At 40.2% G+C, this 15940-nt stretch overlaps 1 protein-coding gene across 1 annotated transcript; it reads right to left on the bottom strand.

Annotated features, from left to right (window-relative positions):
- Window positions 1-14626: 14626 nt before the first annotated feature.
- LOC150002288 (olfactory receptor-like protein OLF3) lies at window positions 14627-15580 on the bottom strand. Its single transcript, XM_090286839.1, has one exon. It carries the CDS (start codon window positions 15578-15580, stop codon window positions 14627-14629), a length of 954 nt encoding a protein of 317 aa, XP_090142965.1.
- Between the last annotated feature and the right edge of the window lie 360 nt (window positions 15581-15940).

Below are 15940 nucleotides of genomic sequence, written 5' to 3'. Positions count from 1 at the left end.
CAGGGACGTGAGGAAGGAAGACCTGGGCCTTCAGGCTCAGTTTTGAACAATCTTCACCGGCTTGTCTTTCCTCTGGGTGAGAAGATAAGAGGAAAGAATCTGTTATTTCCTCCTCCTTTGGAAGAGCAGCCGATCATGGTTGATAGAAGAGATGGCTGTCAAGAAACAAATCAGAATCAGGGACGCATGAACTTTCTTTCCTAATAAACGAGGTGGCCTCAAATACTTGCTGAACCTATGAGCCTGTTACCTGAGAGATAATGAATGATCGCTACACATTCCTGCTGGTTCAATTTGTATGGACCCTGGTTGGAGACGCTAATGGGACGGGAAATAACTGGAATTAACTCCATGAAATGACTGTTGATATTACGTCTTTTCTTTACTTTTAGCGCTATCTAAAATTCTGGACTATCTCCATCCTCCCACCAGAAAATTGTCTTTTCTCATCCTTGTGCTAAGCTTCCGCTGCTGTGATTCACATGACAGTAGGCGTAGCTAGTCTGACACTCAACACCATCCCCAAACTTTCCAGTCCTGCTGCTATATTAGGAGTCCGAAAGCTCGCGCTCCCGTATTCTCTCTGGAACTCTGTAATCTCATTTTCACCTTATTCAAGTCAAAAATGATTTCCAAAAACCTCATGAGCTTAGTAAAGCTATTCACAGGTCTCACTTTCTCTACCCAAAGGGCAGACTGATTAGAGGGATAATACGGGGAAAATTGAAAGTGGGCTTTGTTGAGTCCATGAGGTTTTTGGAAATCACTTGTGACTTGAATAAGGTGCAAACAGGATTGCAAAGAGTTCCAGAGAGAATAGGAGAGTGCTTGAGTTTTTGGAGTACTAATACGCCAGCAGGATTAGAAAGTTTGGGGACCTGTCATGTGAATCACAGTAGAGGGAGCATGATGCAAGGATGAGAAAAGTCCCATGACGCAAGGATGAAGAAAGTCCCATGGAGATGTCGCCTGCTTGCTGTCTGTGATCAGACAGTGCCCATGAATATGTGATGAGAATCAGACTTTGAGTTCAGGCTGTCCCAACTCAACAGTGAGGGCCGCTAAGTGCAGATAAAGAAGCTGCCAGAGATGCTTGGATTTGCCAGCAGCAAAGGGTCCATGGGCATTTGCATATGACAATCCTTCCTTTGTCTCTGAATACATTAAACCTGGTAAACCATTCCCACTTCAAGGGATAATTTATGTATACACAAGGAGAGGCGGTAAAACTACAGAATGTTCTTTCATTCTTTTGAATTTACTCTAAAACTTCCAAAGGTTAGCAAGTCACTTTGTAATATTTCTATCAAAGAAATAGGAGACCTACCTTTTTATCCCCAATGAAGAAAAGCTTGAAATACAAAAGTGTCACTGTTAAAGATCAGAGGTACAAGAGATAGACAAGTGACTTCCAAGGGGAAAAAAATCTGTGTCTTGATCACCTACAGATAATTCTTTATGAACTAATTCTAGGAAGGAGAAAGGCACAGTCTCCAATTCTGCTATGACATCTGAAACAATTTATGTAAAGAACCTCATCAGCAGAAGGCTAAAAGATTCTTTTTTTTTTTAAGTACAAGAGGTAACTGATGATTATTTAATGTATTCTCAGGTACCAAAGAAGAAGACTTTGTTGAAAAATCTGACTGATGTTAATCTCTAGGAGTTTTGAGTCTTTTGCTTCTTAAAAACTAATAATGCGTTAAGGGTTTGACAAAGAGAATGTAATCCCTGATCTTTGGTCGGTAATTTCCCTTAAAAGCCCGCAAGAGTATTGTTTACAAATAGAAATACACATGCTTAGCATATCATGTTTCTGTATCACTTTCATGTTTTGTAAAGTGCTGCTCCCTGGGATTGAATGAACTCCTTTGCCAATGAACTTGAATTTCCCAGGTCAACTCTCATGACCTGGGAAATTCTTTTGAGTAAAGGAAACAATTTCAAGTTTGACCTAATTCATTGGAGGCAGGAAAGCTAGAATAAGGACGGAACACCAATAATAAAAAGAATGATATTTTTAACCAAAAAAAAAAAAGTTAATAAACAAGATAAAATGTTTAAAAACTTTTTGAAAATGTGATATATAAACAGAAGTTAAAATAGATTTTCAAAAGGAGGTGGAGGAGTTACATCTGACAATGACGGTAATGACAACAGCACCCTATACCAACGCTTCTTCCTAGAATATCGAGTCGAGCTTCTTGAAGTTAAACATCACAAGTGTCCTCAAAATAGCAAGCCGCCTGGAAACCTTGAGATGCCCCTGAAATGTTAATTGGGCAAGTTGCTCTCCCTACTGCATTCCTACTTCCTTACGTGTACCTATCATTTCAGAATGTGCTAGTCAGCACAGACTGGTCCTCTGGGTCTAGATTTCTGGTGGGCAGGTGCTGAGGGCACAGAGCAGAGCACGGAATGTGACCTGTAACCGTTGAGCCCAGGGACACCGATGAACGCAGTCAAAGACCTGTGCCAAATGCTTCATTTCTCAGAGCTACCGGGGAGAACTTTCTCCTCGATCTGGCTACCCATAATGTGTTTTATTAAAACCAGTCACCAATGCGGGACATTTATCTCTCCAGTAACTAAATTCAGGACAGCTGTCACGTGAGATTAGGAGGAGCTGCGTGTTAAGGAGACCCTGGTTTCCTGACCCACGGTCTGAGAACCCGCTGGGGGGCCTCTGAGCGTGCCTGCCTTACCTTCAGGACAGGAGGCCAGCAGTGCCCAGGAAGAGCCGGGCTGAGCAGGATGTGCCATTTGGAAGAAGTAACTTTCTTTTCCCTCAGAGATAAAAATCTCTGCAGACCAATTATGCTGCACTTGTTAGGCTTCTGTTACTTCTTCCCAGTATGGTGATTCCCTCACCTTACACTCTCATCTGCATTTAAGAGAACTTGTTTTCCTAACCCAGAAAGAAAGCCCCAGTTTCCCTGGAGACACCTCCCAAATCTTTGTTGAACTTTTACTTGGAGGAAGTTATAACTTGCCCATGACTTTCTGTCCATGTACTCGTGATTGGCATTATTTGACCCAAAGTCCCCGATTATTCATGGACTGTGTACGAGACCTTCAAACAGTATCTTCTGTGACATGGCTCTTCAGTTGTATGTGAACTTTCTCCCCATTGCGGCTCACTGTTAGGAGGCTCCTTTTAATTAGGCATTGTCAAATTACTTGACTGCTTTTCTTTCTAAATGTCTGCCCTCACATTCTGCAAATACTACAGGAAATTATTACCCACTTTAAGCATCTCAAATTATATATCCATTGTACTGATAGACATTTAGGTTGTTTCTAGTTTGTAGCTATTACAAACAATACTGCTGCTAGGACCATTCACACGCACACACACACACACACACACACACACACACACACACACACACACACACTCATCTTTTGTCCCATATATTTATTCACTTCTGTTGCCCAGTAGTAGCACTGGCCCATCGCAGATTATGTGTATGTCCGGTTTTAGCTAATATTATCAGTTTTGTCAAATAAGTTGTACAAGCCTTGGCCAGTGTGACTCAGTTGGTTGGAGCACCATCCAGTAAACCAAAAGGTCACAGGTTTGATTCCCAGTCAGGGCACGTGCGTGGGTTGCAGGTTCAATTCCCGGTCGGGGTGTGTATGAGAGGCAACCGATTGATGTTTCTCTCTCACACTGATGTTTCCCTCCCTCTCTCTCTACCTCCCTTCCCCCCTCTCTAAAATCAATCAGCATGTCCTTGGGTGAGGATAAAAAAGAAAAATAGCTCTAAGCTTTCTCTATTTTTGGATTGTAGGTTCTTTCCATTTTAGCCATTCTGATGGGTGTATATAGTAATATTTCATTGTTACTATATTTTACATTTCTCTGATGATTAATAAGGTTGTGCATATTTAAAAATATTTATTGGTGATTTGGATATTCGATTTTCTGAGGTGTTCAGCCTTTTGTCCATTTTACTGTTGGGTTATCTCTTTTTCTTAGTCATTTTAGTTAATTTTATATTTTGAGTATTGGTCATTTGTCATTTATATGTATCACAAATATTTTCTACTACACTGTGGCTTAACTTTTCATTCTCTAAATGGTGTCTCTGATGAAGAGATGTTTTTAATTTCAATGTAGTTCTACTTATCAATTGTTTTCCATATAGTTATTACTCTTTTGTGTCTTAAGAAATCTTTGTCTACCCCAAATCATGAAGTTATTATTCCATGTTATCTTCTGGGAGCTTTAGTGTTTTCTTTTTCACATTTGGATCAACAATATATCTGGAATTTATTGCTCTGCATAATATGAGAAAGGGACCCGTATTCACTTGTTTTCTCGGTGAATATATGCATTTGTTGAGAGGTCAGTTCTTTCCCACTATGCTCTGTATTGATAAGTAAGTCTTCAATTTATATTTGTGGGTTCGTTTTGAAATTCTTATTTCCGACCCATTGGTCTATTTGTCTATTGTTGTAAAATACTACATTGTCTTTTAATTACTGTAGTTTTATAATAAACCTTGTTGTGTAGTATAAATCCTTCAACTTGATTCCACATCCTCAAATTGTTTTGGCTATTTGTGGCCATTTGAATTTTTAATCTGACTCTAAAATTAGCTCAGACATTTTCAGGGGAAAAAAATCTTGCTGAATATTTTAATTGGGTTTTTTTTTTTTTTTTCTAAAAATCAATGTTGGGAAAAGCCACATTTCTGTGCTTTTGAGTATGCCAGTCCTTAAATGAGATGTATTCTTCCATTTATTTAATATCTGTTCATTTTTCTCTGTGTACAGGTATTGTAGCTCTCATTTTATTTGTGCTTGGCATGATATTTGCCATGATGGTTTTTTTTTTTTTTTTCAGATTTAATGTGTTTTATTGATTAAAATATTACATTTGTGCCAATTTCCCTTTCCTCTGCTCCCCTCCACCCGGTGGCCCCCCTCCCTCCAGTTGTCCCCCCCCTTTTAGATTATGTCCATTAGTTGTGCATACAGTTCCTCCCAACCTCTCTCCGTCTATTCCATTCCCTCCTACCATGATCCCCAATTCCTATATCGTCTCCCTCCCTCTCCCCACTCCCCCTCCCTGTTGACCTCCCCCCAATATGCTTCCCGTACCCACAGTTCCTTTTCCACTCTCGTTGCCTGTTTAGTTTGCCTTTGTTTCATCTCCTTAGCTTCTGTTTTTTAAACCAGTCCCTTTAACATCTCATATAACAGTGGTTTGGATCTAATGAACTCTTTCAGTTTTATTTTGTCCTGGAAACACTTTCTCTGTCCTTCTATTCTGAATGACAATTTCGCTGGATAGAGTATTCGTGGTTGTAGGTTTTGGATTTTCATTACTTTGAATATTTCTTGCCAGTCCCTTCTTGCCTGTAGGGTCTCCCTTGAGAAGTCTGCTGATAGTCTAATTGGGACCCCTTTGTACATAATTCTTTTCTTCTCTCTTGCTGCTTTTAAGATTCTCTCTTTATCTTTAATTTTTGACATTTTGATTATAATGTGTCTTGGAGTGGTTCTCCCTGGGTCCAGTCTCTTGGGAACTCTCCTTGCTTCCTGGACCTGCAAGTCTATTCCCTTCCCCAAGTCTGGGAAGTTCTCCTTTATTATATTTTCACTCAATTTTTCAAGTTCTAGTTCATCTTCCTCATTCTCTGGCAAACCAATGATTCTTATGTTGGGCCTTTTATAGCTGTCCCAGAGGTTTCTGATCCTCTCATTGTTGCTTCCCATTTCCTCTCGCTGCATTGGTTGACTGCTTGTTCCTTCTCCATATTCCAGTTTGTTGAAATGAACTCTGGATTTTTTTTCCTCACCATCTGTCTCGTATGCGGTTTTGTTCCTTTCGTTATGAAAGTTTTTCGCTTCTTTCTTATCTTTTTCCTGCTCTTTTGTGAATTCTGTAAGCCACCTGATAACAATGGCCCAGAACTGAGCCTCTGACAGGTTTCTTATCTGTTCATCTGTCAGGTTCTCTATCTGCTGTCTGGTGAGTTGTGTTACCGGTATTTCTAAAGTTGCCTGCCTCATTTTGACAGATGCGTTTTGTTTTCTTGGGCCGGCTGTGGGGGCAGTGCCTGTGTACGCGTCACAATTCAGCGACCGGCGCCTGCTTGTCCGCGACCTATTTCGCAGCCCTGTGGTGCTTTCTTTGGGGGCGGGGGTCCAAGATGGATTCACACAGTTATTCCGCTAGGAGACCGGGATCCGTCCTCCCGCCCCCCTGGGCCTCACTGTTCAAGGCGATGCAGCGGCCGCTCTCCCCAGCGCCGGAGTCGCGCACCGCCAGGGGCTTGGCCACCGGGATTCCTCGCCGGGGTCGCGCACCGCCAGGGGCTTGCGTAGCCGGGACTCCTCGCCGGGGTCGCGCACCGCCAGGGGCTTGACTGCAGCCCGGATTTCTCGCTGCCCGCCGCTCCGGGTGCGACCGCAAACAGCACTGCCCTCTTTAACTCTTACCTGCCCAAATGGCACCGCTGGTTTATAACTTCATATGTTGGGCTTCCGTGTAGTTTTATTTTCTGGAATTTCTAGTTATCCTTTGTTTTGAAGTAGTTGTATTCCTCTCTAGTTGTAAAGGGAGACCTAGCGTGTCCGTCTAAGCCTCCATCTTGGCCGGAAGTCTGCCATGATGTTTTAAATAGTATATTTTACATTATGTAAAAATATAATTGGCTTTTATATATTGAATATGTATACATGAAAATGACTCATGTGGATGACGGGTGTCATTTCTTTACATTTTTTGGTAGAATTCTCCGGTGAAGCTACCTGGCCTGAAGTTCTATTTGGTAGAAGATTCTTAAATAGGGATTCACATTTCTTAGTGTGTAGCACTAGCTGATCTCTTCATGTGTTCATTTTGGTAAGTTTAGTTTTCTAGGGCTTTGTTTCACCTAACTTTTCAAATTTATTAGCCTAAATTTAGTATCTTCTCATAAAATCTTAATGTATATAGAATCTGTGGTAATATCTCTTTTTCTTTCCTGATACTGTTTATTTTTGTTACATTTCTCTCTCTTTTTTATTAGTCTTGGCAATGGACTATGATTTACTATAAAATATTTTAAGATATCACTTGGTGTAAGGGGAGCAACAACAGGGTTATCCCATCCCTTAGCAAATACCATTTAACAAGTAGCAGGAAGAAAAAATACCTCCTTCCTTAGAAGAAAAATATTAAAAACTACAAAAGGAATCAAACATCATAAATATTATCCTAAAATCTACGTGAAGAGAACAAGAGAATAGGTAGCTCCTCTAAGCTAGTTCCAGTGTAGGACCAGAAAACTAGTGCCCTAGGATACTGAAGGAACCAGAGCTATGATAGCAAACCCATTTCTAGGGATCTTGGAAAATCCTGTTGGATTAAATAAATCAATATCCAAAGTCATTGTAAATTGTTTCAAGCCATAATGGAATAACAGGGAAGGTATATATTCTCCTACCTAAACATCTAGAAAATGTAATGAAATTTATAAAGCAAGGGTTTTCATCCATGGGGCAACAGGCAGCACAACACAGTGATCCCTGAGAGACGAGGAACACAGGAGGTAAGCCACTCACGCCCCTGCTCCAGGCCCCAGGACAAGGAGATGGAACCTGAATAGAGCCTGTGGTCACCCCGAGGTGAAAAGACAGAGTTAGTTCACAGTCTGGGACAGAGTACCGAAGAGGAGGGAGCTGCACAGAAAGGGGACGTTTAATAACTGAATATCAGTTTTCTTAAGTCTTTTGCTCATGACTAATCATTGCACGTCACGAGGGACCTACCAAGGCCCAGCAAAGACCCACCAGAAAGTAGGAAACAGAATGATCTCTAGAAGTAGCGCGGGGCCCAGAACAGTTCATGTTCTCACCTGTCAGAAAGGAAAGACCTGCAACACGCATGGCATTGAGCAGAGTCCTCAGAAAACAGCAACCTCAGGAGTGGTACAAATCGACCCCACACTTGGGCCTGTTCTAGATCCAAACTTCAAAAGAAAGCCTCAAGACATAAAAAAAAAAAAAAAAAAAAAAAAAGTGCATAAATATTTAGAGGAAGGCAAAAACATCTGGCACGCAATAACATAAAATTCACAATGTCTGTAATCTAATAAAAATGTCCATGCGTGCCAAGAGGCAGGAGTGTCCAGGCCACACTACTCAGTGAAGAAGTCCAAACAAGCCCCAATGAGGGAAAAAGGCGATCGATCGGAGCATATGCAGAAACAACACAGATGGGATGACTAGAATGCAGGCACATTCACCAAGATAAAGGGAAGCCACAGGATGATGAGGAAAGAAATCAAAGATGTACAAACACATATTCAAACTACATGGATGAAAAACACAATCTCTAAAATGAGAAATATACTAGATAGACTCAGCAGAAGATTAGACACTGCAAAAGAGAAAAATAAAATACAAAAAAAGATATATTGAGTCATTATAAAAGTATTTATCAGCAGTAAAAGAAGAATTACAATCAAAGTTAAGGACATGAACTAAGGGGGGAAAAGTAAAAATGAGAACAGAAATCAGTGAAATCAAAAATAGAGAAAATTAAGGAAATTAAAAACTGATTCTTTAATAATATCAATAAAATTGACCAACTTCTATCCAGATTGATGAAGAAAGGAAGAGATAAATAATCAATATTAAAAAGATAAAAGGAGACATCACCGCTGATAGCACAGATGTCAAAAGAATAAAAACAGAACCTCTTGAATATATTTCAAATCAATACTTTGACTACGTAGATGAAATGGAAATTTTTTTTAATAGATTTGTGCTGCCAGAGCTCACACAAGAATGAAAGCATAACCTGAATAACCTTCTGTCTCTGTCTATAAAAGATATTGAATTTATAATTTAAAATCTGCCCACAATGTAAACAACAGCACAAATAACTTCAGTGGTGAACTGTACCAAACATTTAAGGAAGAAATATTAACGAAGCCTACCAGTCTTCTACAAAAATGAAGGAGAAGTAAGTTTCCCCAACTTTTTATTTAAGTATTACTCTGTTACCACAACTAGACAAAAATAGATAGAAAGCAGGCTGACAGCTTTGGGGGGTTAGGAGGAGTGGAGGGATTGAGCAAAAGAAAGAAAGAGAGGGAGGGATGGAAGGAGGGAGGGAGGGAGGAATAGAAAGAACTCGTGGACACAAATAACAGTGTGGTGATTGCAGCAGAGAGGTGTATGAGTGGGAGAGGGGATGCGGGATAAATGGTAATGGAAAAAATACAATAAAAAATAATGTAAAAATACTAGACAAAAACATTACAAATTTTTTAACTACAGGTAAAAATCTCTCATGATCTTAGATACAAAAATGCTTTTAGAATATTAGTAAAGTGAATCCAGCTATATAAAAATTAAATACATTATTTCCCACATGGGTTTGTTCCAGGAATGCAAGTTAGTACCACATTCAATTAACCAATAGTCCTCAAGTGTCAAGGCTTGAAAGACAAGGAAAAACTGAAACTGTTGCAGAATGAAGACTAAAGATAAGAAACAAGCAAATGCAGTGTAGGATTTTGGGTAACATCCTCAATTTTAAAAAAAGCAATTAGTGGGAAAATTGATAAAATTAAACTAAGCATTATATATGAGTTAAAAATGGAAATAGCTAAGAGCACCAATGTTAATTTCTTAGGTTCGTTATTGTACTATTCTATGGTTATATAAGACTTTAACAATGAGGAAACTTTCTGTGCTACGTTTGTGAAATTTCTGTGAGTGTAAAGCTAGTTCAAAATCAAAACTTTAAAAAAATCAGCCAGTGCCATTTTCCACATCAAAAGACTACAGAGATATCTATTTATATATATGATCATCTCAGTGGATGCAAGAATAATGTTTGACAAAACTCAATACTCATTAATGATGAAAGCTAAGGGTCTACAAATAGAAAAGAATTTCATCAATCAAAAAAAAAGATATCAACAAAGTTCTAATAAGCAACAACACTCTTAATGGCGAAGGTCAAAAACAATCAAAGATGTTCACTCTCCACACTTCTGTTCAGCACTGTACTGGAGGCTCAAGTCACTGCAACAAGGAAAGAAAAAGAAATAAAGGGAGACTCTAAGTGGCAAGTATGGAAGTGAAAGATGCTCAGCATCCGTGGTTATTAGGAAATGACAAGTGGAATCATTGAGGTGCCACGGCACGTCTATTGGCGTGCTTCGAACCAGAAGAATTACCAAGGCCAAGTCTTCATGAGGACGCGGAGCACATAAAACTCTCATGCAAGTCTGGGGACAATGCAAAATTGTACAGCCGCTTACCAAGAGTTTGGTGAGTTTGTGTAATGCTAAGTATCTACTTACCTTATATCCTGACAACCCAAAAATATGTGTCCACAAAAAGACTGTACCTAATGTACATATCAGCCTAATTTATGGTTGCCAAATATCCATCATCGGGTGACCATATAAACAAATTGTGGTACACCCATACAGTGGGGACGACTCAGCAACAAAAAGAAATCAACTTCTGATACATGCAAGAGTATGCATGAATCATGCCGGTATTATTACAGGTGAAAGGAGACAGACACAGAAGGTTACAATCAATATGATTACATTATTTTAACACGTGGGAAAAGGCAAAATTAAAGGCACAGTAACGAGATTAGTGATGGCCAGGGCTGCGCTGAGGAAAGGGTATTGACCACAAATTGGGACAAAGAAACCTTTGGAAACTTGTTGTATCTTATTTATGTCAGTTGTAAACATTTGTCAAAACTCATGCACTTTAAAATGGTAAATTTTTCTGTATGTAAAACATGCATTAATCAGCATGATATTAAGAAACAAAAGTGATAATGGACAAATAAATAATGTCAGAATGAAAAAAAAAGATATAACTACCAATTCAATAGGCATTCCAAGGACAATAAGCAAAGCTCTTAATAAATTTATGTCAACAAATTTGAAAAATTAAACAAAACAAACAAATTTCTGGTAAAATATAGCTTAGTAAAAGCTGACGAAATGTAAAAGAGCCTGAAAAAATCCTACAAGCATTGAAGGAATGGAACTTGTATTAAAAGTAGTCCCACAAAGATAGCTAGGTGATTGAGTTCCATCAAATTTTTACCAGAGTCATTTGTATGTTGCATGTGGAGCTAAAGTGTGTAGTTGTGTGTTACACAATGGCAGAGTCATGAGGTGGTAAGTAAGACAGTATGATCATGTCTTACTTGGCAGTGGATGGGTCCTGGCGTGGGACTTGGTATCCTGAAGGGATGACTTATTGTCGCTGGAACCACGACCATGCCATTTCACTGAGCTGTGAGCCCAGTTGCCAGTCAGCCCTCTACTGACAGTAGAAAGCTGAGTCATGTGATGTCTATAGTTATTCCATGTCTACACATAAGTTTAGACAATTTATCTTAAAGCAAAATTATCATCATTCCATAAACTGGCCCTTCTTCCCAATTTCTATGTGCATGTGCCATACAATCATGTCTTTTCATTTCCAAAATATAAGGAAAATCAGGAAAGTGCAAGGAATCGTTCAAAGTCACACTATCTCCTTCCTCTTACGTGTCTTCTTAGGACTCTCTAAATGCTCTTAGAGAACCACAGATTTGCCTTTCACTTGACCTCAGTACTAGTACTTAGCACTTCACACTCAGTGAATGCATGTAGAGTTCTTATACAGTACTTAGAAAATGCCTAAATAAGAGATAGCACCTAGTACTCACGACAGCCCTTAGCAGAATTGCATCTCTTTCAAGTTGCCTGCAATGAAAATTTACTTTAAAGACCTTTACTTGCCTTAGAATAACACTCAGTAATCTTAAAGAAAATAAAATATCAAGCAAGTTAAATCCTTTGTAGCTTTTCCAAATTTCCTTCTGACATTGGTTTCCTCATATTTTGAGTGGGAATGCCAGTTCTCCTGACCTACCTGGGTAAAGAATAAATGAAAGGTCTATAACAGTCACAGCAATAATCTTTATTAAATATGGGAATGTTATGGGCTGAATTGTGTCCCCTCACCCTGATGGTCTTCGGAGGTCATTAAGTTAAAATGAAGTCATTAGGGTGGGCCCGAAACCAATATGACTGGTGTCATTAAAAGGGGGGATTAAGACGCAAACATGCAGAAGGAAAACCATGTGAAGATGCCCAGGTCCAGGCAAGGAGAAAAGTCTCAGAAGAGAGCAACTCTGCCGACACCTTCATCCCAGACTTCCAGCCTCCCGAACTGTGAGAAAATAAAGTTCTGTTGTTAAAGCCACCCAGTCCATGGTGCTTTGTTATGAAAGTCCTTACAATGAATCAATAAAACAAAAGAAATGAGGTAATATATGTCAAAACACATTACAAATCAAAACTATTCTCATGCAAAGTAATAGTGCCCAAATCAACGATACTAAGAGTAATACTGATACCCATATATCAAGATGCTCAATGCATGATTTTCCCATTAGTGTGGCGTCCTTAGATCTTGGGCAATTGAACCTAAACGACTATAATAAATGAGATGCTTTCTGAAAGGCAACCTGAAGTGAGAATCACTGAATATTGGTCAGAAGACATGACCAATACAATCTTCCATCCACATCCAAAAAAAGAAAAGAAAAAAAAAAAAACTTCTTCTGAATTCACAGAGTTCTTTCTGTGCATACCTTGTGTTATAATTTTGCATTTTGTCCAATTTGCCCTATAATTGTGTAGGAAGCCAAACCCCACAAGTCAAGTGTTGCTCACCGCCTGTTTGTGTATGGCCTACAAGAAAAGAATGCTTTTTATTTTTTTTAAACAGTAGGAAAAAATCAAAAGAAGAACAATATCTGATGATTTGTGAAAATTATATAAAATTCAAATTTCAGTGTCCACACCTTAAGATTCCTGGTATGAAGCATGCTTATTCTTTCATATGTTGCCTCTGGCCATTTTAGTGCTTCCATGGCAGAGTAGAGTAGCTGTAAATGTAGACTGTGTGGCCCACAAAGTCTAAAATATTTACCATCTGGCCCTTTACAGACACAATGTCCCAACCACTGCCCCAGAAGATTGTCCATTTCCTGAGGTAGTGGCCGTATCTAAACACAACTTTGATACTCCCGCACTGCCTACTGCAGTTCAGTGCCTTCATCAACGTGGATGCCCACAACATGATCATCTGTAACTTTGTTAGAAAAGGCTGAGGGCAAAGGTAAAGTTGGTCACTTTAAAGGAAAAGTTCGACTGCTATGGCCTTGCAGTTGAAGATACCAAGATGAAATTTAGAGCTACTTAGGTAGAGAGTGTTAGCCATGGCTAAAGGGGGCACATTTTCTTGGAAATCATGGGAACTTTTAACCTTCATCATTCCCAAACCTCCTACTCCTGCATTCCCTCCTCTGGACTCTTAGCAATGGGCACCGCTTCTTCTTTCACAGGAAAAACAGGGGCCACTAGACACCCTTCAACTTCCGATGCCCAACTCCCAAATGCAAATCAACTGACTAAATAAAGAGAGGAGGGAAAGAAGGGAGGGTCCCCTTTGAGACTTCTTAAAGACAGCAAGAAGACCTACTACTATCACATTATTTTTCTTCCCTCCTATACCTATTCCTTTTTTAATATTTCTTCCCTGTTTTACCTTAATATTTAGCTTTGTTGGCATAGGCGATGCCAGCTTACTAGATTCACAAAGGCTGAGTAGGGCCTTGTGGGGAAGGGAGTACCAGAAGGCATCTAGTATGGAGACGTAGGGTAACATCTCAACGACAGACTGACCTATCCTGGTAACCCAAACGCCATATTAAAGCTGTAAGAAAATGGCTTTCTTTGATATGCCTTTGATATTTTACGTATTTACCTCATTATTTAATTGCTTATTTGTTTCCAAAGTTTCAGAGAATAGCTTTGCTGAATTTTCAGAAATTAGTTTTACCCTCTGAATAAGACCCCATGTATATGTAATAGCTTTATTCTTAAATTATTCATGCACTATTTAGTAGTAACTGAATTTCATGTTTTCCTTACCCAGTAATGTCCCTGTGTACAAACAACCTTTGGTTAGATCCTTATCAGAGTAAACTAGTTGATGTTTCTCCACTCGATCATGTCCATTAGTCGGAGTATGTATGTTCACATGTAGTGGGTCCCACACAAAAATATTTTAATCCACCCTGATAACAACGCTCTCCTAAGAACAGTGACTTGTACAACTGTGGGATATGGCTACACGTGCCACACATTATCTTAGGTGAGTTTTCATATATGAAAATCATGGTGTTCATAATAGAAGCATAATAAGCTTGTACAAAATTTGGAGGAACAAAAAGTAGTGCTGCAAATTAAATCCATAACTAGGTCCATGATTATAAACGATGTGACAAATCAAAACAGCAAATGGTATTTTCTTCATTCCTCACAGGCCATATGAATAAAGACTGAGTGAGGCTGAATTCAATCACAGCAGTGCTTAACTCCACAGAATGTGCTACTGTGACATAAAAATGCCTCCCCCCATATCTCACACCCCAACCTAAACACTCAGCCTCCTACCCACATTCCCAGTACACATCATAATGTCATCTCCTTCCTGGTTGCCAGGGCGATGCATTGATGCCTGTCATATCTGACTTAAGTGGGAGAACACACAAAGCGCTTCTCTAAATGATCCTCATGATTCATCAAGTCACCAGTTTTGACGTTAAGCCAGATAATTGCCATAAGAGTTTCTGCCAGGCCCCCTTCACCTCCTTATTCCTTAGACTGTAAATCATGGGGTTCAGCATGGGCGTCAAAATGGCATAAAAGAGAGAGATCAACTTCTCCTGAAGGACAGAGGGGCCGGAGTGGGGCTGGATGTAAGTGAAAATGGCCATGCCATAGCACAGGGCCACCACTGTGAGGTGAGAGGCACAGGTGTGGAAAGCTTTCCTTCTTCCCTCCGTGGACCTGATCGTCAAGATGGTGGAGATGATCCTGACGTAGGACAAGAGAACCAGACAGAACGGTGACATCAGCAGGACAATGCTAGAAACCATGATGGCGATCTCATTGGATGAAGTGTCCACGCAGGCTAGTCTGACTACAGCCAGGAGTTCACAGGAGATGTGATCGATAAATTTATTTGAGCACATGGGCAGTTGAAAGGTGATGGCGGTCTGCATGAGAGAGTTGAGACAGCCACTGACCCAGGACGCGATGGCCAACCTAGCACAGAGCCCTCCATGCATGGTGACCGAGTACCGCAAGGGGTCACACACAGCCACGTAGCGGTCATAGGCCATCACTGCCAGTAGAACAAACTCAATGCCGCCCAAGCCCAGGGAGAAAAATAACTGCGCCGCGCAGCTCACGTATGGGATTCCTTTATGTTCCACAAGAAAATGAACCAACATCTGAGGGACGATGCTTGTGGCATAAGAGACATCGACAAGGGACAGGTTGGTGAGAAAGAAATACATGGGAGTGTGGAGCCGGCTGTCCAGTCTGATCAGAAGAACAATGAGGAAGTTCCCCAGCACTGTCACCAGGTACATGACCACGAACAGGACAAAGAGTGAGACCTGAGTGTCCCAGTTCCTGGACAGGCCGAGAAGAATAAACTCTGTCACCCACGTCTGGTTGTCTGTTCCCATTAAAAAGTGTGAGGATTGTGAATCTGCAGAGATAGCCAGAAATAACAGAAGCTGTTGAATCAAAGAACAGTACGAATAACTTTCTCTGAATACCTATTGTATACAGCTGGCCAGCCTTAGCCAGATGTTTCAGATCATTTACGGGCCATCATCACAGGCTTTATCCTGATGTGCTTTATATCTTTTCTGCATCATGGGCAGGCCAGCGCCTAGACAAGGACATAACGTGGCCTATGGGAGAGCCAGCTACCACCTGGAGACAATGCAGTGCCACTGTAGGAGCTCTCCACCTTTACCAACTCACCTCAGATTTCAGGTGGGGAGAGCCTGGGATGCGACAATGGTAGGATAAACGATAAA

Source organism: Furipterus horrens, unplaced genomic scaffold, assembly GCF_987537825.1.
Source record: "Furipterus horrens unplaced genomic scaffold, mFurHor1.1.pri manual_scaffold_9, whole genome shotgun sequence".
NCBI lineage: Eukaryota > Metazoa > Chordata > Mammalia > Chiroptera > Furipteridae > Furipterus > Furipterus horrens.
Note: the sequence above shows the minus strand (reverse complement) of the source record. Positions and strands in the feature narration are given on the sequence as shown.

Coding starts and splice junctions, on each gene's coding strand:
- LOC150002288 (XM_090286839.1), bottom strand. CDS start 15,580: ATGGGAACAGACAACCAGACGTGGGTGACAGAGTTTATTCTTCTCGGC.